The sequence below is a fragment of the Zalophus californianus genome, chromosome X (genome assembly GCF_009762305.2).
Source record: "Zalophus californianus isolate mZalCal1 chromosome X, mZalCal1.pri.v2, whole genome shotgun sequence".
NCBI classification, from domain to species: Eukaryota; Metazoa; Chordata; class Mammalia; order Carnivora; family Otariidae; genus Zalophus; species Zalophus californianus.
This window is the reverse complement of record NC_045612.1, coordinates 88,947,487-88,970,341: the sequence shown is the minus strand read 5'-3', so window position 1 is coordinate 88,970,341 and position 22,855 is coordinate 88,947,487. Positions and strand designations below refer to the sequence as shown.

Here is a 22,855-nt window from a genome sequence, read left to right as displayed (position 1 = left end):
AAACCCTCCCGGTGAGGGAAAGAAACAGACTTAAGAAAAGGATCACACTGCATTCTTCTTCCTACTAACAGATGATATTTTATAAATGCAAAAGAAGATTAGAGCTCAGCCAGTTAATCTTTTTATTTTGAGTTTTGTAAAAAAAAAAAAAAAGCTTTGAGAAAAAATGTGTTAAATATCAGTCAACGGCAGGAAAACATGTAGCTAGCTTTACAATATCAATCTAAACATATACACAAAGGCAAACGTGAAGTAAAATGCTAGGGAAAGGTAGCACTTTGGGGGCCTAACTGCAGTTTTCCTTAAGTGCACATAAAGGTTGCTGATAACTCCAAGTCTTCACTTTTTCACAGTTCAACATACTTTTATTTCATATAACGTGTTTATATAACATACTATAACGTTAACTTTATAAAACCACCGGTTTGCTACTGATGAATGGACATAGAAGACAAAATTCTCCCCAAGTACATTATGTGAGCTCTCTGTAAAACGTTCCCCAGAAGGGCATATCATCCCAGGTTAAATTCATCCTATGCTATTTTTAAAAATTGCTTTTCATCTATTAAATGGATCTTGGTGGCCTCTTCCCATTTAATCATGTTATGGGACAGAGTGAAACTTCCTAAGAAGGACCAGATGTAGTTTATGTAAAAAGTCAACCTATGAGGAGGTGGTCCTGCTCTGAAGTCGCACTTTGAACCAGTGATTTCAGCGATAAGTCCCAAATCCCCAGACATGACCCCCCCACACACACACACCCGGAAATCATTCCTCTGCTTCCCCAAAGCCCACCCCTAAATGTCCAAGTGGTGGGACAGTCACCCAAGAGCCCTGGGGCCTTTCAGTGCTTTGCACAGCACATGTAGAGTTCTTCGTGCTGTCCACAAGCCCCTGTGGTCTGAGTTCCTCCCACATCCACCAGCCCCTGGAAGTTTCTGCTGACCCTGACATGTGGCAATTCCCTTAACCCTTTTTTAAAATGCGGCCATCCCGAAGAGAAAGAGGCCTCTCTCCGGGGCTCTCCTGTGCATTTCAGGGCTTTTCAGAACGCGGCCGGACAGGCAGACCTTCCTTATCTTCTCCCAGGCTCGTGTGGCAGATGACTGGCTGCCTGCGTGTTCCGTGTGGGCCCTGGTTCTACCCCGCCGTACAAAAATAAAACTAACATCAAAAACTTTGGTTTTGCTCTTTACGAGTTCTGCTCACACTGGGTGACAAGACATGTTTGTTCCTTCAAAAACAGAAACACAAAGTCCTACTTATGAAAATTGAAACTGGGTAAAAGGGGGTTGATTTCTAGGTCTGGTTTTGAAAAGATTGTCAAAGAGCCTATTTGCTTTTCCTAGTTAGAGACTAGCATTGCTTTCTGGAGTGTTCCTCTGTATACTGTCCTTATTGGGTTTTAGAAAGGTTTTTTCTTTTTAGAAGGTTTCTTCAAGGTACCAGAGTGAAAGTAGCATTCAGATGGGTTGTTCCTAACTCTTGGCCACTAGATTTCCTTCAACTTCACTGTAGCGGAGTACAGCATCTGACACTTGAGGAAAGACCAACAGAAGACACCAGCACTCAGTGGTACCGCTTTGATGCACGTGACAGACGCACTCCTACACGAATTCATCTAGAGAATCAGCATCGAGAGGCGGGCATGAAATTTGTCAAGTTCCCCATTTCTGAAGCGGAGTAAGAAGTCACATACTTACTGAATCAGCAAGCTGACTTTCCAGAAGGACATCTTACAACAGATGGGAAAAGCAGCTCGGTGCTGCACCTCTGAGAACTCACAACGGGTACCAAGCTAGGGGCCCGAGAGGATGAGCCTCTCCCCTCTGTTGAGCGGCTCGGTGGCCTCGCCCCCGCCAGCCTCCCCTCAGTGCATCAGTGCTGTTTCCACGTTTGGAAATGGTTCTGTTCATATTAAGGTATCTGACATGGTGACATTGACTTCCCCTGCGGGCAAAGAGGAGAGAGACACCCGGGGGCAGGGGGTAGGGAATGTGTCATGAAACAGCCCTCTAGTTTGGAAGGAAATCGCCCTCGACTGACATGTTCGTGGACAGCTGAGAGAACCTTTTTCATGTTTTCTAAAGAGACTTCATTTGTCCACCAGACCACAGAGGACAGTTTCAGGTCTAGAGAGCACAGCCCGAAAGCTCCTTGCTGTTTGCCTGATGAGACATTTGATGTCGCAGTGTGGCTTTTGGGCTGCAAGGCATCGGGGCCGGTTTGGCCGCCCCAGGGAGTACCCTGGATGGGCAGAGGCCATGGAATCGCATATGCCCTCTTCCTCTATTTGCAGCCTCATTTCGGTAGTGCAGATTTCCTTCTCCAGGAGACAAAGTTCAGGTCTCCGTGTAGTCCCCAAAGAGAGTATGAAAAGGCACGGCTGGAATCCGCCCCGCCCCGCCCCGCTGTCGGCCCGACGCAGAAGTCGGCCGACACCACTGCCTCGTGACCTTGAAGTGGTCATGGGCTTCCCCTTACCCCGCGGCCTCTACTCTGGGCATTAAATGGGCCCACCCCTCTCCTGAGGAGTCCAGCAGGGACTCGGGCCTGGGGACAAGCTAACTGTGGCAAGAAAGCAAGCTGACTGGACTGCAAAGGGGACTCCGTTTAATCCCAGGTTATACTGAAAAGACAGCTTCTCCAAAGCCTTCGCACTTGATAGCTACTCTGTTAAGACCCAACCCTTTTCTTTCCACGAAAGGGGGCAAAGGGGACAGATTTTTAACCCCTCGCCCCGCACCAACCCAGTCCATCCACTCAAGTCACCTGTCTCTCCCTTTCCTGCACGAAGGTGTTCAAATGTGACGTTTTCGGTTGTGCTTTACGGAGTATGTTCTAGAGTTCTGCAAAGATGAGGTGCATGAAACTCACAGCTGTCCGGGCTGTAATGATTGATCAACACTGGGTTTGTTCCAGAGGACTGGCAATGAAAGGAAACTTAGTTTGCTAGGCCATTCTTTAAGGTTCCAAACAGGGTCTGCTGCAAGCTCTGGACAAAAAGGCTCTCAAGCCTGGCTGCCCACTAGAATCCCTGAAGATCCACAACAGAGCACGGAAGCCAGGCCCCGCTCCAAACCTACTACTGGATGGGAATCTCTGAGCACAGGGCCCTTGCATGGATATTTAAAAACAAACAAACAAACAAAAAAACTAGCCAGAGAATCCTAATGTGCAGCCCGGGTTGAGAACCTGTGCTCTAGAACATCCAGCTCTGAACTGTCACCCCCCCACCCAACCCAGAACAGGTATGTATAAGAGGTTAAATTGGATGCACTCAGCAGTTTCAATCTGATTTATGCCAGACTGGCAGCAGATAGCCTTGAGTTAGATGGTTTGGGGGCTTCGTGACACCTACTTTTCCCCTCTCAGCATAGGCATAAAGCTTCTAGAAGGCGGAAGCATTTTGATGAACAGACTCCTTTCCTGGGACCCCTGGTAAGGTCAGGATTATTCTCCGTATCTTGCAAACAAAAATTAGGACCACAGGTCAGTGACTGACTCCGATCCACTGAATAAAAAAATCCAACTAAATAACTACAATGCTAGCAAAATTTTGATCTTGGCAAATCTCCATTTACTTAGATTTAAGTAGGTCCAAATAAAACGTTTGCGGTCAAGACGGCAAGACCCTTTTGGGAGGAAACACAACGATCTATGGATTGACTTAGGACCGGGCTGGAGAACTCTGGTTATTTTTCCTCCTCATGAGGGTAATTTCTTATTAATTTGCTGAAAGCTCCCTGGAAAACCAAAATGACAACAAAGCCTTGACTTGAATGAAGAGAGGGTGGGTCCTACCCGGTTGGCTCTTTTCAAGAACCCTATCAGGGTTTTTCTGTTAGCTTCTTCCCTCCAAAATGAAATAAGTAAGCAACCTAAGAGGTGAGCAAGGCTTTATAAAGACCCAACCAAGGAGCTGAGCAGCCTATCCCTCCACCTCTGCAAATAACAGACACACACAAAAGCCTCCTCACCTTTCGAGTTTATAGGCATGACGGGTTGTTACTGAGATAACTCCACTGAATAAAACCTGTGCTGGTTCTGGGCACACGTGCCAAGCCTGGGAGCCACCCTCTGCACTCTGACCCCACGACATAATGACCTCCCGTCCAGGGGCTCTCTAAAAAAAGCTGTTTCTCTGGCTCTGGCTCAGAGGTTTTCGTAAGTCCTTCACTAGCCTAGGGAATTCGGAGCCTCATGCGGTTAGATGGGTGGTTTAGCTCGTTTTTCAAGCTTACAGAGCCCACGGATGCCCATGATAAAATCAAAATGGACTTTAGGGTACACAGAAAAGAAAGAGGGGAATAAAAATCATCTCGAACCATACGAAACTGCCATTTCTGTTTTTGAAAACTGGTTCAATATCAGCAATTTCATATGGCTCAATTTTTGTCTCTTTTGCACAAATTATCAATTCAAAAAGCAAAGTATAATGTCTTATCTAAATATTAACCATTAAAAATATGAGTTAAGCAGATTAAATAGCTGGTTTCATTATGGGTGTACTCGACTGGGCCACTATTCTGTCTGCCACAAGAAGAAAAATGCCCACATTTTATGAGAGCTTTTTTTTTTTTTTTTTTTTTTTAGGGATTGGGTTTTCAAATACACCAGCACCGAAGCATAGAGACACAGGGAGAATCTCAAACTTGGTTTCCAAGAGCTCTCTCGGTATTTTAGCTACCACAGGTGTGGGTAGGTGGAAGAGCTCACCCACAGAGAGCCCCAACTCAGAACCTACATTTCAAACCACGCTCACACTTTAGGCTGGTACGAGGCTCCCCAGATACCAAGAAAATGACCCTTCTCTACATGGCACTCAGTGAGTGTTAAGACATCTGGATTCTTACTCTTACAGCAGACGGAACCGTCTACTGGACTGAATAATGCTCAATTTTCCACTGACTTGCCTCTCATGCCTCACCCGGCCACGGAAATCTCATGCATTTAGTAGCTCAAAGTTTGGACTTCTACTCGGTCTTTAGAACAGTATCTTGTGTTTTGTGGTTAATTTTTTTGCAGTGTGGTTCCACCCCCCCTCTGAAGACTAGCCTATTGCCTCCTAGGCTCCTTGCTGCTCTCTCGTCCCCACATAGAAGCATCCCACAAATTTTGGTGTTATTCCTAAACCCCGCAGTAGATATCTCCGTGGTAGCCCTGAAGAACTGACTGATTTTTGTCATCAGTCTCTAAACAGTTTCTCCTGCCCTCGGATTAATTTTAAAAACCCAACAGTACAACACCATTTTGCCTTTGGTTTTAAACATTTCAGTAGCTACTTCTTTCTGGAGATTTCCAGAGAAGGAATTCTAATTCTTTCCCCATGTTGAAATGTTCACGGATAGAGTTCTGATCTTCAATCTACAGGAAACCCAGGTAGTGCAGAATGTCCAGAAGCCTGATCACGTGAGATCATGGTCCTGCAGCCCTCGGTGCTAGGGCCTCCGCGCTCAGATTGCTTCCTCCTCAGTTCTGTCCCCCTTGCCCACTGGCTTCCCATCACCTTCGGAGGTCCGATCTCAGCTGCCTTCCTTCGGGATCGTAGGTCTGGCCTGCTCGCCCCTCCCCCACCTCGCTATTCCTGCGGCCAGCTAGGGTTGCGCTGCTGTGTACAGATCTGAAACCTCTCCTGGGGGGGCCTCCCCATACCTGCCACAGCTTGCTCGGATTCTGCAGGTGAATGAGTTAGACCGTGAAAGCATGCTATTTGTTTGTTTGACTCTGAACAGCACACTACTATGTGAAAAAGTGGGAATAGGTCTGCGTTTGTCTTGATTGAGAGACACTTCAGCCCCACCCTCTGCCTCTTGGGTTAAACTTTAAATGTTAAGAGAGCTTCAGACCTCAATAAAACAGAAGCATTAGTTCCACTCAGTCAGTGCCCCGAGTCGGACAAGCCTGGGGCTTGCAGCCGTCCTCACTGCACCCCCATCTCGGCAGGCTGGGGCGGGGGGGGGGGGCGGGACGCGGCGAGTCATGCGTTATCCTCCAGGGGGAACACTAGGCGCGTGCCCCGGCTTGACACCGGCTGGTCTCCTGTTCCCAGGGCTCGGTCCAGCACCTCCTCCGAGCTGCTCTTGGTTCTCCGGCTGCCCTCGAGGCTCGTGGAGGCCGTGTGGGAGCCTGAGGAGCCGTTCGCAGTCACTGTGCTGTCCCCGTAGGTCAGGGTGAGGTCGCCCTCAGTCAGGATGAAATCCGAGTCTTCCTCTCTCAGCGGCTCTTGGTTCTGAAAAGTGCAACGAGCGACAGCAGCCAATGGGAGACTGATCTCCCCTAGGCTGGGCGCCAAGCCCGACCTCGACTGCTCACCTGAAAACTGGGGCCCGTGAAACCCACCTGCCTTGAGCCTCCAGCGCGGATACTGGATGCCAACTGTCCAGGGCTATTCAAGGTTAGGCACCGTTGCCCGAAGCAGGGCTTCGAGGCCCAGGAAGCAGTTCTGATTTTAAATGCCTGACGGCTCGGGGGTCAGTGACAAAAGGGAAGAAAAGGAGGCCAGCCTGGGCCTTCAGCTTCCCAACCCTCAAAGGAAGGAGGGGGAAGGTCACTGGGCAAACATGCAAAGAAGTTTCTCGGGCCCCTCTCTTTTTGGGGCAGGTCTTCCGAGAGGGCCTCCCGCCCCACACGAACCACCCTAAACCGACCCGGTTTGCATCTGAACGACTCTTTGTCCTAGTCAGCAACGGAGGGACGGGGACGCATAATTAGGATTTCCTTCCTGTCCCCACGGAAGGACCCCCGACGGGAAGCCCTCTGGTAGATGCAGTGAGACATCGAGAGGGAAGGGGCACCTTCTCGACCGCCTGTTTCGGGCCCGCCAGGGTGCCCTGGTCACAGGAGCTGGCGAATCACCCTCCCCCCCTCCCTTCTCCTGGGTCCGAGGAGGAGACCTGAGCCCAGAGAACCTGTGGACTATGCCCCAGGCGGTCCAGCTGGTAGGAAGCGGAGGTGGGGTTTCTGCTGCCTCCGGACCGGTTCGGCCCACAGCGAGGATGTGAACACTCCCCAGGTCAGGAAGAGGACCGGCCGGCAGCTCATGCTAAGCCGCAGCTGCAGCAGAGCGGACCGAGCAGGGCCAGGCAGGGCGGGAGCCGAGCGGCGGCCTCTCGAAACTTCCAGACCCAGGGGAGGGCTCGGGAAGCAGCGCAGGGTCAGACACAACCCTTCACCCTCTAATGGGTTTCGCCAGCAAAACGAGGGGCGCTTGGCTCCCCTCCTGCCCCCACAGCACGTCTGTCAGACACGGCTCCAGAACGCTCTAGCCAAAGTGCTCTTGCTCTCCTATTGCCCATCTGCTCTTCCAGGTGCTTCTGGAGTCCTGCATCGTCTACGCGGCAGGATGTCCTCGGTGCAGGGCACGGAACCCGCCTCCCCAACAGCCTCCTACCCTCCCCCCCCCGACCCCCACCCCCAGTCACGCTGTCCAAGGCCACGGGCAGATTCTCCCCGGCATGCCTGCACCTGCAACCCCCTCTGGGTGAGAAACCAGCAAAGCACAGTGGCCGCCTCCTCTTCCTGGCGCCCTTCCCTGAGGGGCTTAAGCCACAGCAGGTGCCAGAGGAACGCCTGTTCAGCGCCCAGGGAGGACGCGTGGGTCTGCCGACCTCCTCCTCCCGTCCCAGCCTGTCTGTGTGCGCTCACTGGTGACAAGCTCAAGCCTGCTTTCTGCATCGCTCCTCAGTGATGTCGACCTCTCCACGCTCCACAGCCTGACTCCTCTTAACCCAGTGCTCCGGCTTTTTTTCTTGACAGGTGAGCACGCAACTCTTGTTGCTTGTGGCCTCAAATCCTCACTGGAATGAGGCAGCGTGCAAAGGTGCAACCGAGTAAGAATCCTCTACTCAGGCAGAGCGTAATTCCAAAACTCACTCCAAACTCCCCAAATTCCTCCTCGCCATCAGTATTTAGAAAGTCCCGAGGCTCCATCTGTCCCACGATCGTTTTCCTAACAACAAATGGGATTGTGTTCCCTGTTTTAGCACGTTCCATTTCTCCCGTGCCTGCGAGCGCTAAGTAATAATGTCAAAATACCGCAGCCAGGGCTCTTAGTTCCCCCTTTTCAGGGGGAGACTCTCCTGGCATGCATTTTACTCTTTCGAGGACAGAGAGGAATGTGAAGCAACTGCTTGGAGGGAAATGCTGCAAATGTAGCCACGCCCCCTACTGCAGCCCAGCTGAGGCCCCCCCATTCCTCACCATCCCCCCCCCCGCCCCCGCACACCAGCCCGTGTGGTCCACGCTGGCTGACCCGAGGCAGTGGGAAGCAGGGCTCAAATTCACCAACAGGAGAAAGCAAAATTGGATGTTGACCCATTCCATTATGAAACTCACAAGCCCGGACAAATAGTACCCGAAACAAGGACATGGTAAAACCCAGTGGACAGGGATTTCCAAATCAGAGCTTAATGAACGTGATACACAGATGATGAAACCGATCCACTTCCTCGAATTCTAGATGATAGGACTGACGAAAGTTTTAAGCTGGAGGTTTGTAAAATTATGCAGCCAGCTGTCCCCTGAAGGCTGCCATGAAGATGCTGTTGAATAACCCTGCAAACGTGTGTTGCAGGAATGTGCCCATTTTAAACAACCAGAGGTCACTTTCATGAATGGAAGAACCCTGTTTTCTAGGTGGATATCCAACCTGAGTGGTTTAGAGTTAGTGCAAAGAGTGAATAAGGAACATCTTCAACATGGCCCAACTAAACCAAAAAGTACAAACGCCCTCTAGGTGATGGGTGAGAACCACAGAGTGTCGAACAGCCACGCGAGAGCGGCCCTGCCCGAGACCCTCACTGGGCTCCAAACCCCACCGGGGGCCCCTCCACTCTCTCACCTTGGGCTTCCTCAATTAATTTTTCAAAGACTCTATGCTCCCACTCTCTCAAGTGCAAGCCTCACTGTGTCTGTAGCTGACTGAGACCCTGGTCAGGACCCCAGCCCAAAGCAACAGGGGACAGATTCTTGCTTCTTGACCAAGTCGCCCCATCTCTGATGAGGCTGCTCCTTAGCATGCCAGACCCCAGCACCCCCCGCCCAGCTATGCCCCCTGCCCCTCTGTACCACCTGAATGCAAACAGTCGTTCCCAAGCCTGCTGCCCCGCCCCGTTAGAACTGGTCAGGGGTCTTCTCTCCCAGATCTGGGCTTTGCATTCTGCTTTCTCAACGCTAATCAAGTCAATTGCAGGTTGTTTGCGAATTCTCTGAAACCTGCATTAGGGTCTCAGCTCTGCCAATTACTAATCCTGGGACCTTGGCACTTTCTTCCTCCGTAACCCTGTAGTAGCTGATTATTTACAGTATGGCCAAGAGAATAAACTTGGCCTTTGTGAGCTGTAAAGCTCTACACAAATTTAAGGAGTTCTTCTCTCCTAGGCTATAATGGTTGTATTTGTGACCGGATGAGGAGGGTGGCAGAAGAGAGAGGAAGAAGGGCCTTTCCCCTCTCCTCCAGTCCTTCTGTGTGGGTAGCTGCTTGCTCTCCCCACCCTTTTGCCCAGCAACCCACATAAGGAGCTCGCAAGTCAGTCCCAAAGCTCAGATGTCCACCAGTGTGGATATTCTTTTCATACTGTGCTAAGTCTGAATCTGAAAATGGAAAGGGCCTAACCATATCAATGTAAATAAAGCATTCACAAAAAGAATCCTCACATTTGCTAAACGCTTTGCGGTTCACAGTATTTTTCTGTACCTTAGCCTTTAATCTCACAGCCAGCCTGTACAACTAGGCCCACTTTACAGACAGGAAAACCAAGGCACAGAACACCTAAATGGCCTCAGGGCTTGGCTTTGAATCTAGTTGTTCGGATTCCAAATCAAGTGCTCTTTCTACTACACCACAGCTGTGGACGTGCGTGACGGGGCCCCACAGCCCGGGTAAAAAGGTTTCCCTGTTACTGTGCAAAATAGGTCAACATATGGAAGTCGGCCATTTCTAATCATCTTACTTAGAGATGCAAAACCCATGGATTTGGAGGCTTGCGAGCAACAGGTTTCCTCTTCCTGGGGAAGACACTCCCCGGACCCAGTGAGCAAGAAAACGCCCCTGACGCGCCGTACTTACGTCGTACACCTGAGGACTGGTCAGACACCGAGCAAGCAGGCCACACCAGGCTGGGAGCGTGGTGGTCAACGGCGGGCCACTGTGTGTGAGGATGGGCTTCAAGTAACTTTAAAAAGCGACTTAAGGAAAAAATATCTGCAAAGAAAACACACACCCAACACAACGTGTTTAGAAATCCCCCAGAGTAAATCATCCAGGCTGCTACCCACAAATGGCCTCCTCCCCCACATTTTACCAGTACGATTCAGAAAATCCTTGGGGTCTACAATAATCTGAATCAAAGATTAAACCATCCTGTCAGCCTTAAGCATTCACTGTTAACTCTCAGGTTGGCAGTTCCCGCTTTGCAGGCAAAAAGAATATTTGATTAATTAGAGCATCCTTCTCCCTTGTTATGCTGCATGAGAATTTTGGTTTCAATCAGCATTCCAGCTTTGGACACACAACCAGCTCACGTCTTGGAAACAGGAGACAGCATATCGGCTTCTCAATCTCAACACTACCGACATTGGGCGTCAGGTCATTCTTGGTTGTAGGGGACTGTTCTGCCCTGTAGGGACAGGAGCACCCCCGACCCCTCTCCCAGGCGTGACAACAAAAATGTCTCTAGACGGGGCACCTGGGTGGCTCAGTTGGTTAAGCGACTGCCTTCGGCTCGGGTCACGATCCTGGAGTCCTGGGATCGAGTCCCGCATCGGGCTCCCTGCTCAGCGGGGGGTCTGCTTCTCCCTCTGACCCTCTTCCCTCTCGTGCTCTGTCTCTCATTCTAATAAAGAAATAAAATCTTTAAAAAAAAAGTCTCTAGACATTGTCAAATGTCCCCTGAGAAGCAAACCTGCCCTCGGTTGAGACCACCACCCTAAGGTGAAGGTCAGCTACCCTGGGAGCTCAGGATTTGTCAGTCTGTGGATACCTGTGCCATCAAGTGCATGAGCCTGTGTGGGAAGCACCAGGAAGCATGCGTCATGATATGACAGCGCCTGGACCGTTTCTGGTACCCACAGCCCCAGCAATATGGAAAAGGTGGAGACCCCCATGGCCACCTCCACGGCGGAAACGGCCAAGAGAATTTAAAGGAAGGTAAGGAGGTATCCTAGTCATCTGTACCCCAGAGGATGACTGCTCTGAGCACCATCAATATTTACTGCTCAGCACAGGAGAAAAAAAGCCTTCTTCTCTGGGAGGAGACGGAAGGAAGACCCTGGAGTATCCTCCTTGTAGGGAATTACTCCACGATGAACAAGGTGTAGGCTCTGCTGAACCTCTTTACGAAACCGAACAAGCCCCCTCTGACCACTGTCCTCCAACCACATTTCTGGGAATGGCCCCTGCTGGCCTATTGGCTACTTTGAGTCTAGCTGCGGAGCTGACAGCAAGGCTGGATTCCAGAAGGAGTAACATACAGGCACATCGGAACCCCGAGGCTACCTTTCAGTGGCCTGCTTCGGGTAGTTCAAAGCCAAGTTCTCACAGTCCCCAAATACAAAAGGCCCTCTAACAACTTCTTTAAAAGAGAGAAAAAAGCCATTTACAGATAGATTTTTAAATATGCAAGTTCTTTGAAGGGCCAAAATGAAATATCAAGTCTCTGTCCCATCCAGTTGTTCTGGTAATTACAACTTCACCAAAGACCTTTTTTTTTTTAAAATTGAGGCATAACTAACATACAATATTATTTTCGTTTCAGGTGTACAATGTAGTGATTTCGCTTTTTTATCTATTGCAAAATGATCACCTCAATAAATGTAGTTACCATACAAAATTAATACAATATTATTGACTGTATTCCCCATGCTGTACATTATATCCCCATGACTTACTTATTTTATAACTGGAAGTTTGTACTACCTTTTTAAGATTTTATTTTATTTATTTGACAGAGAGAGACACAGCGAGAGGGAACACAAGCAGGGGGAGAGGGAGAGGGAGAAGCAGGCTTCCTGCTGAGCAGGAGCCCGATGTGGGGCTTGACCCCAGGACCCTGAGATCATGACCTGAGCCGAAGGCAGATGCTTAACAACTGAGCCACCCAGGCGCCCCTGTACTTTTTTTTTTTTTTTTAAGATTTTACTTATTTATTTGAGAGCTAGAGAGAGAGAGCATAAGCGGGGGAGGGCAGAGGGAGAAGCAGACTCTGACAAGCAGGGAGCCTGATGCAAGGCTTGATCCCAGGACCCTGGGATCATGACCCGAGCTGAAGGCAGACACCTAACCGACTGAGCCCCCCAGGCGCCCCAAGAAGTTTGTACTTCTTGGTCCCCTTCACCCATTTCACTCCACCAACCTCCTTCCCCTCTGGCGACCACCAATCTGTTCTCTGTATCTATGAATCTGGATTTTCTTTGTTTTGTTTTTTAGATTCCACATTTCAGTAAAATCAGTGTAGCATTTGTTTTTCTCTGATTTATTTCACTTAGCATAATAGCTTCAAGATCCATCCATGTTGTCACAAATAGCAAGATTTCATTCTTTTGTATGGCTGAGTAGTGTTCCACTCGTGTGTGTGTGTGTGTGTGTGTGTGTCTACACCAGAAGAATAAGTTTTTTCTCTTTCTTGATTTATAAACTTTAGTCAGAGGCTTTTAACTCCGTCCTGCGAAGGATGGTACATTTAATTCATTTATACTCCTGCCTCTTCAAGTTTTTCCTAATTTTGATTACAATTAATTTTATACTGCAGATATATAACATCTGCATTCTATTTTATAACTGATAAGTAAATTTTCTATACTTTGTCTATGAATTGAGTCTAAATGTTAAAAACCACTAAATAGCATTCGTAATAATATTGTTATATGCATATTATTCCCTGTAACCAAGTAGAGTGGTTAGAACATTATTTTTTTTTTTTTTTAAGTAGACTCCATGCCTAGCGTGGAGCCCAGTGAGGGGCTTGAAATCATGACCCTGAGATCAAGACCTGAGCTGAGATCAAGAGTCAGACACTAGGGGGTGCCTGGGTGGCTCAGTTGGTTAAGCGTTCAACTCTTGATCTCAGCTCAGGTCTTGATTTCCGGGTTGTAAGTTCAGGCCCTGTGTTGGGTGTGGAGCCTACTTAAAAAAAAAAAAAAAAAAAAAGAGTCAGACACTTAACCAACTGAGCCACCCAGGTTCCCCGTGGCTAGAACACTATTAAAAGAAATGTAATACAGTGTCATTTAAACTTTGTTAGTGAGAAGAGAAACCTGAGTGTCTTGCGAAATACAAGATCTTCTTTTAATTGTTTTGATCTTGTTCACTTCTGGGTTATAAAAAATGACTTCTTCATTGCTGTCCCCTTAGTTGGATCTGATTTTGGTTTTATCTGATCCTTATGCTGTTGTTGGGTTTCCCCCCTCCTTCTTAGAGAGTCTGCACAGTGCTAAACTTTCTCAACTCTCGCATGTCTGAAAGCCACCCTCCTTTTTTTGCCCACTCAGCTTGGGTGTAGAATTCTAGGCTCAGACTTTTTCTTTTCATCCTAGAACTCTGACAATGCTACATGGTATTCTAACCTTCAATTTTGTTAATGCCACATTGGATTCTTTCTCTTTAAAGGCTGCCAGTCTTTGTCTTTGGAAGCCATGAAGAGTCCTGCTTTTCCCCTTTAGTTATGGAATGCTCCAACGTGTCCATTCATGCTACTCACACCAGGTGGGCCCTCCCACTCTGGAGACAAGAATCTGCCCTTAGCCAAGGGATTTTTTTTTTCTTCCATTATTTCTTTGGTTCTTCTTTTCCTCCACAGTCTCTATCTTCTCCTTTTAGATTCTGTTCAAGGACTCTGGACCTCTTCATCTCGTAACTCTTCTCTTGCCCATCTCTGACTTTGTGCTTGAATTCTCACAGCTTTTTTCCTCAGCTTCATCTCCCAGATCAACAGTTTGGTTTCCACCATGTAATTAAACTATCCATTTTGGGGCTTCATTTCAGAAACTTTATGTTTAATTTCCAAAGTTTCTTATTTGCTTGCTCCTTTTTCTAATAGCCTGTTCTTACACTGTGACTGGAAAAGCCTTGCAACTCTAAGGCTTTTATTAGAAAAATTAAAAAATAAATATTCGGCAGGGTACCTGGCTGGCTCAGTTGGTAGAGCATACAACTCCTGATCTTGGGGTCATGAGTTAGAGCCCCGCCTTGGGTGTAGGGTTTACTTAAAAATATATACATATATATGTATATATGTACATGTACATATATAGGACATGCAGGTACATATATAGGAATGAATGACTTTGGCATGCCCCCCACGTCTTTATTCAGTTTCTCAGTTCATCAAGCAGGTGGGGAATCTGACCACGCCAAAGTTGGGTGGGTGGCGGGGGGAGGTTACTCTAGGGAGAATATTCTTTGGTGGCCTCAAGATCTGTTTCTCTATCAAGCCCTCCCCAGGTAGTAAGTCTTTCTTTAGAGAGCTATGGCCTAAAGAGAAAATTAACAGCTACCAGTTGATCTGTGGACACAGGAAGTGCCTGTTGCAACTGTTACAACATTCTTTAATAAATCACCTAGACAAACTGGCTTTGGTCTTGGGCTATGGTTTTCTCTGCTACAATTACCTCTACATTTGGTCTTGCGAATACTCCAAAGTATCTCTTTTGTGATTCCAAGGAGGCCTGGGAACAACAAGAGAGCTATGTGTGCGCGCTGAGCCTCTTATCTTAAATTGGAAGCCCATCTCTTCCATTTTCAGGCTTGTCCAGCGAAGGAGGTACCACACTTGCTCTTCCTGCCTTGTGGGGATCATTCCCATCCAGCCAAACCCTCTTCTGATGCAGCCAAAGCCCACATTTTCTTGTGAGATCATCGATGGAGCTATAGAATGAACTATGGGCACCTTCCTCATCTAATTCTTCAGACACTTTGTGCCTGCTTCTGTTCTTAGTTTCTCTCCTCCAAACTAAACAAGTAGAAATCCTTGTCGCTAAAATTTACAGAGACTTTAGAGATCACTCCTGTTGCTCTTCGAGGAATAATTTCTTCCCCACTCAGCTTCATTGAAGTATGACTGACAAATAAAAAACTGCATGTATTAAAGGTGTGGGAGATGTTTAGATACGTGTATATTGTGAAATGATTACCACAATCAAGCTAATTAACATATCCATCACTTCACATGGTTACCATTTTTCTGTGTGTGTGATGTGAAAACTTAAGATCTACCCCCTTAGAAAATTTCTAGTATACAATACAGATTATTAACTATAGTCACCATACTGTACATTAGGTTTCCAGAACTTACTCATCTTATAACTGAAAGTTTGTACCCTTTGACCAACATTCTCCATTTCCTCCACTCCCCAGCCCCTGGCAACCACCATTCTATGCTCTGTTACTCTGAGTTTGACTTTTCTAGATTCCACCCATAAGGAAGACCATGCAGTGTTTTTCTTTCTGTGCCTGGCTTATTTCATAGCATAATGTCCTCCAGGTTCAACCACGTTGTCTCAAATGGCTGAATTTCCTTCATTTTTAAGGCTGAATAATATTCCACTATATACACACACACTTGCATATATCTTTATTCATTCATGCACTGATGGACACTTGGGTTATTTCCATATCTTCGTTACTGAGAATAATGCTGCTATGAACATGGGAGTGCAGATATCTCTTTGAGACAGTGATGTTATCTCCTTTGGATACATACCCAGAGGGGGGATTGCTGGATCCTATGGTAGTTCTATTTTTAATTTTTTGAAGAACCTCCATTCTGTTTTCCACAGTGGCTGCACCAGTTTACATCCCACCGACAGTGTAGGAGGGGGTTCCCCTTTCTCCACAGCCTCCCAACACTTGTTATCTTTTGACATTTGGTAACAGCCATCCTAATAGGTATGAGGTGAGAGCTCATCATGGTTTTGATTTGCATTTCCCTGATGATTAGTGATGCTGAACAACTTCCCATGTATCTGCCAGCCAAGTGTGTGTCTTCTTTGGAAAAGCATCTATTCAGGTCCTTTGCCCATTTTTTAAATTGGGGTCTTTGGGTTTCTGCTGTTGAGTTGGAGGAGTTCCTTACATAATTTGGATATTAATCCCTTAGCAAATATATGATTTGCAAATATTTTCTCCCATCCCACAGGTTGTCTTTTCTTGTTGTTGATGGTTTCCTTTGCTGTACAGAAATTTTTTAGTTTGATGTAGGCCCATTTGTTTATTTTGCTTTCGTTGCCTATGCGTGTGGGGTTAAATCCAAAAACTCATCGCCAAGACCAATGTCAGGAGTTTTCTCCTATGTTTTCTTCCAGGAGTTTATGGTTTCAGGTCTTGCATTTAAGTCTGTAAGCCATTTTGAGCTGATTTTTGTGAGTGGTGTAAGACGGGTTCCAGTTTCATTCTTTTGCATGTGGATATCCAGTTTTCCCAACACCATTTATTAAAGAGACTGTCCTTTCCCTATTATGTATTCTCAGCACCTTGGTTGAAGATTAGTTGATCGAATACGTGAGGGTATATTTTTGGGCTCTGTATTCTGTTCCACTGGTCTGTGTATCTGTTTTAATGCTAATATTATACTATTTTGATTACTATGCCTTTGTAATATAATTTGAAATCAGGGAGTATGATGCCTCCAGTTCTGTTCTTTTTGCTCACGATGCTTTAGCTATTCAGGGTAATTTGTGTTCCATACAAATTTTACGATTGTTTTTATTTTAAAAAACACCATTAGAATTTTGATAGAGATGCACTGAATCTATAGATTGCTTTGGCTCATAAGGCAATTTTAACAATATTAATTCTTCCAATCTATGAACACAAATACCTTTCCATTTATTTGTGTCTTCTTCAACTTCTTTCATCAGTGTTTTTTAGTTTTCAGTGTATAGATCTTAACCTACTTGGTTAAATTTATTCCTAAGTATTTTATTGTTTTTAACGGTATCATAATGGGATTGTTTTTCTTTTTTTAAAAAAGATTTTATGTATTTATTTGAGAGAGAGAGAGAAAGCATGAGCAAGGGGGAGGAGGCGGAGGGAGAGGGAGAAGCAGACTCCCCGCTGAGCAGGGAGCCTGACACGGGACTCAATCCCAGGACCCTGAGATCATGACCTGAGCTGAAGGCAGACACTTAACCAACTGAGCCACCCAGGCGCCCTGGGATTGTTTTCTTAGTATCTTTTTTGGATAGTTCATTGTTAGTGTATAGAAATGCAACTGGTTTTTGTCTGTTGACTTTCTATCTTCTGACTTTCCTGAATTTATTAGTTTTAAAAGAGTTTTTTGGTAGAGTCTTTAGGGGTTTCTATATGTAAGATCATGTCATCTGCAGGGGCACCTGGATGGTTCAGTTGGTTAAGCATCTGACTCTTGGTTTCAGCTCAGGTCATGAACTCAGGTCCTGAGATCAAGCCCCACATCAGGATCCACGCTCAGCGGGGAGTCTGCTTGAGATTCTCTCTCTCCTCTCCCTCTGCCCCTCCACCCTCCCCGTGCTCACTCTCTCTCTAATAAATAAACCTTTTAAAAAAGATCATGTCATCTGCAGAGACAATTTTAATTTAAATTTAATCTGCAGAGACCATTTTAATTCTTCCCTTCTGATTTGGAGAATCAAATTTCTTTTTCTTGCCTACCTGCTCTGGCTAGGATTTCCAATACTGTATTGAAAAGAAGTGGCAAGAGTGGGCATCCTTCCCGATCTCAGAGGAGAGCTTTCAGCTTTTTGTCATTGAGTATGATGTTGGCTGTGGGCCTGTCATATATGGCCTTTATAATGTTGACATACATTCCATTTACACCTAATTTGTTGACAGGTTTTCTTTTTATCAGGAAAGGATGTTGGATCTTGTCAAATGCTTTTTCTGGGGGAGTCTGGGTGGCTCAGTCAGTTAAGCGCCCAACTCTTGATTTTGGTTCAGGTCATGAATGAACATTGCATGTGGCCCAAGAGAGGACTGAGTATACCTGTACCAAGCACACATCTCCCTTACTCATCAGGAGTCGTTCACTGACAATAAGAGAATTTCACCATCGATGTTTCACAAATACAGGGAAGCCACTGAAAAGGATACTTGTGGTCAAAGCTGTACCACAGCCTGAATAGCCAGGCACTCTCCTGCTTCGTCCGGTTTCCTCTGGCAGAATCTGGACCATCCTAGGAACAAACCAGAAGACAGATGTTTAGTTGCAGAAAAGGGATTGAAATGGGGTGTGGGGGGGGGGGGAGGGGAGGGGGAAGCTTCTTTTTTAACCAATAACTTTTAGAGATTTTGAGCTCAGAGTCAAACATTCTATATCACCAAAGTTTCAGATATACTGGGGGTGGGGGGGGAATACCTTGAAAGAAACCAAATAAATCCAAAAGGCAGACAAATCAACCCCAAAGTAAAAAGGCTCGGTTATGTCTGTGGACAGATCAACTCAGTGCAGTACAAAATTTCTTTTGGCATTCTTACTGTAATTTTCCTTGAAGTGCCTTTTAGCAGATTGATTACGCTAACATAGTGTAGATCCTAACGGGCCAAAAGTGATCTATAGGGAATATTAAAGAAGGCTTCTATAAAACCAACTTTCCAGCCCTCCCCAAAGCTGGCCTGGGGAAGTCACACTTGGTCGTTCCCTGACGGCTCAGCCTCGGGCTCTTGGTGGTCCTTACTGAGGCACCTACATTGCCTTCCAGGTGGTGCAGTAACTTGTTGCCCTGGCAGCTTTAGGAAGATGGGGGCAGTGAGCGAGGGAAATGGGGTCGGAACTGGCATTTCTATTATTTTTAAAGATTCATTTATTTCTTTGAGAGAAAGAGAGAGCACATGAGTGGGAGGGGCAGAGGGAGAGAGAGGGAGAGAATCTCAAGTAGACCTCATGCTGAGCGTGGAGCCCCAACGTGGGGCTCAATCTCATGACCCTGAGATCAGGACCCAAGCCGAAACCAAGAGTCGGACGCTCAACCCGCTGCGCCACCCAGGGGCCCCGCATTTCTGTTATTTCCGCTGCCCTCAAGTGGTTACTCCTTCCATTCCTTTCCAACTCAAACATCCCTGTCATTTGATTGGCAAAATGACTTGCAAAATCAAACATTCATTTGAGGCTTGGGTCATCTGCTCTGTGCAAACAGTATAAGCAGCGCAATTACTCCTATTAAAGAGCGGACTGACTGTGGCCATCGGAGGGCGTTGCTGGAGTTCTGCGTCGTCGGATGACAAGCTCTGAAAGTACGGACTGCTTGGGAGGCGCAGTCATTTTTGCCATCACCCCCTGGAATGGTACAGGGAGAGGCAACTCTACAGGCGAGGTGCCACTGACAATAGCCAAACGCAAGATGAGCCACAGTTCCAAGGAGTTCCACATCGCAGCAGGTGTGAGCCCCACCCGTGACTGAGATAGTATGGGTCGGTCAGAGATGTCCGAGAAGGGGGAGCACAGGGACAAGTAAAGGGAGGGAAATTAGCAAGCACTATTTAAATTTCTAATGTTTCCAATAACAAAGGTTATTTTTACAAACAGAGTCCCTAGGGTATCTGAAGGATATTTAGGGACACATGTGGAAATGGCTTGGTTAAATGAGCCCTTCTAGGGATGAGGAAATTAAAAAAAAAGAGAGAGAGAGAGTTCCCAGAGACTAACTGCATTTCATATTTTTATAAATCTTGTGGAAGAAAGAGGGCACAGAAATGTCTCCATCTGCAGAGCATGATCATTCCTTTGGGTAATTAGTTGGTGACGTAATGCCAACTTGAGGGAGGTTTCCGAATGCCCCTCGACTGAGTGGAAAAGTGGTAGGTGAGCATTTTTTTAAAAAGATTTTTATTTATTTTTTGAGAGAAAGAGAGAGACAGCGAGAGAGGGAACACAAGCAGGAGGAGTGGGAGAGGGAGAAGCAGGCTTCCTGCTGAGCAGGGAGCCGGATGTGGGCCTCGATCCCAGGACCCTGGGGTCATGACCTGAGCCGAAGGCAGACACTAAACGACTGAGCCACCCAGGCGCCCCGGTACATGAGAATTCTGAGGGGCAAATATCTTCATGGAAAAATTAAATGGTTCTTTATAAAGTGATAGGCTCTAAGCTCGTGGCTCTAAGTGCCTGTAGAATCTTACCAAAGAAGAAACTAACACGGTGACACACCTCATCAGGAAGGATACTGTAAGCCATCAGGCACAAGACAAGTCCCCCCCCCAAGTCAGTTGCATCTGCTCCTCCCCTAAAACAGGAATAAAAACCACAAACCCTGACTCTGTCGTCCTAACCTAACTAAAAGACAGCCCCGAAAGGTTACCAGGGGTAAATTCTGAGCAAATAAAAAGTGCGGCTTCATAACAGGGGTGTTCAACAACTTCTTATTCTAAGAGATGGTGCCAGAAGCATGACTAGGTACAGGAAGAACATGGAGAAATCCACATATGGTGGCTCTGGAGAAATCAGGGAGCATCTGTGGAATGGGACTAATTTTTTAGGCTGACCTGGAAGACAACCAAAGCTGCTTGCCGATTTGGGGGCCCCCTTCCTGCTTCAGGCAGTCTAGGGCAGAGCAGGGGTCAGTGTGGGTGCAGGCTGATCCTATAATGGGCAGCCCCCTTCTCAGGCTGCAGGTGCAGACCCTTGTTTTTCCATTCAAGTGCTGCCCACAGAAAAGGTGGGGACCTGCTCCCCCAAACCTGCATTCCCACAGGAGGGTTTATGCCCCATGTCTTTAGCTCAGGCTGCTTTTCGAACTTGGAGCATCCTTTCAGATGGTCACCTTCTCCCACCGACAACAACTACCTGGCCAATCCCTATTCATTTTTCAAGGCTGGGTACAAGGTTGGCTTCTCTGAGAAATGTTTCAAAGGCAACAGAGCCTGCCAAGAGGTATAGGTACGAGTATCACAGGCTTTCTCAACAAAGTCTGTGGGTCCAGATCCTAGCTCTACTCCTGGCTGTGCCACTGTCTTGCGCAAGATGTAATTGTCATATAACATTCTGTCAGTTTCAGTTTACAGCATAGGATGTGTTGGTTTGATACATTTCTCTGTTGCAGTACCATTACCATGGTAGCATGAGCTGCCACCTGTTTCCCTTCACATAATTCTGGTTTATTTATTTATTTATTTATTTTTTGGTGAGAACAATTAAGACCTACTCTCTCAGCAACTTTGTAGTTTATAATAGAGTACTGTTGACTATATTCACTATGGTGTGCATTAGATCTCCAGAACTTTTTATTAGCTGCAGGCCTGTACCCTTAAACATCTCCCCAACTCCCCCAACCCCCAGCTCTTGGTAACCCTATGTTCTTATGAGTAACACAAGGGATTTTTAAGCTTTTTGTTGACATTATTAATAGGGAAGCCCCTTTAAGAAAGTATCGCCGACTTTCCTTATCCCCATATTTCAAGGATGTAACCACGAGTGTATATATTTTTTCTGCATTCATTAAGCACCTACTATGTGCCAGGCACCATGCTGGGTGCCAGAAACACAAAGAGGAATGAGATTAGCACTTGCCCCTCAAGGAGCACATTTCCAGAACTGAGGAGTGACAAAAGGTCCTATTTTTGGAATATTTTTTCTACAACTAATAAATAAGGATTTCTGGGCAGAGTTATATTTCATTCCATTCTTATTATTAAGATATAAATTTTCAAAGTTAAGGTCATTACAGTAATGAGAGCAACTTACGGTTTTTTTCAGAGATGGAGCAGAATACTCCCTTCCCCACAAAGATGTCTACGTCCTAATCCCAGGAGGCTGTATGTTCCGTTACATGGCCAAAGGGGCTTTGTAGATGGACTTAAGGTTTTCCAGGGGGGCCAGTGCAATCACACAGGCCCTTAAAAGTAGACAAGGAGGGCAAAAGAGTCAGAGAGTTGCAGTGGAAGACGAAGCAGGAAAGATGCAAAGTGTGACAGGGAGTCGCCCCACTGTTGCTGACTTTGAAGACAGAGGGTCCATGAACCAGGAAATGCAGGTGCTTCTAGGACAGGAACTTGACCCTGGGCCAACAGTCAGCAAGGAAATAGGACTTTAGTCCCACAACCACAAAACTGAATTCTACCAGCAACCAGAATGAGCCTGGCAGTGGGTTCTCCCCCAGAGCCCAACCCGGCCGACACCTTGATTTTGGCCTTGAAACAGAGAAACCGGAAGAGCCCACCAAACTTTTAACCTACAGAATAGAAGACCAGTGTCTTAAGCCACTGAGTCTGTGGGAATTTGTTATGGTGGCCCTAGAAATCTAATGCAGAGCAAAAGAGCAAGTAAGTGATGTGACCCAATTTGGGCCTTTCTTCTTCCTGTCCCTGGAATGGTGGAGCCAATGACCCTCAGAAGGGAGTAATAACAGGTTTTAAAAACAGGGAATCAAGAGCTCCACAATGCCTACTCCAGGGTTTTTCAAATTGTGAATGGGCACACGACCCTCGTGGGAAACCCGTTAAAATGCAGGTTCAGAGTCAGTGGGCCTAGGTGGAGCCTGACAGTCTGCATGTTTATAAGATCTCTGGTGATGCTCAGGCTGCTGGTCCGTGGGGACGCTCAGGGCAGCAAGACAGATCTACTGATCTCACCTCTGGCACTCTCGCCCTTACCCGTCCCCTTCATCACACTGTCACCACACCCTTAAGGATGGAGGTTCACGTGTCTTGTTTGCAGATGTAGCCCCTGAGCCTGAAAGACTGTCCAAAACATAACAGGTGCTCAGTAAGCATTTGTCAAATGCATGAATAAATTAATGTGAATTTTGCACTTTTTTATTTTTAATTTTTTAAAGTTTTTGAAGATTTCATTTACTTTTTTAAAAAGATTTTATTTATTTATTTGACAGCGAGAGACACAGCGAGAGAGGGAACACAAGCAGGGGGAGTGGGAGAGGGAGAAGCAGGCTCCCC

General features: G+C 46.7%; 1 protein-coding gene across 3 annotated transcripts in view; it reads right to left on the bottom strand.

Moving 5' to 3' along the window:
• Positions 1-4,500: 4,500 nt before the first annotated feature.
• Positions 4,501-22,855, bottom strand: part of SLC9A7 (solute carrier family 9 member A7) — a 127,461-nt gene continuing 109,106 nt past the window's right edge. For all 3 annotated transcript variants that reach the window (XM_027607350.2, XM_027607351.2, XM_027607352.2), the window contains 3 exons: positions 18,065-18,147; positions 10,070-10,175; positions 4,501-6,232 (listed from right to left, as the gene is read on the bottom strand). In XM_027607350.2, the coding sequence (XP_027463151.1) occupies positions 5,981-6,232; positions 10,070-10,175; positions 18,065-18,147 (441 nt within the window). In that variant the 3' untranslated portion in view covers positions 4,501-5,980. The remainder of the gene's footprint in view (positions 6,233-10,069; positions 10,176-18,064; positions 18,148-22,855) is intronic.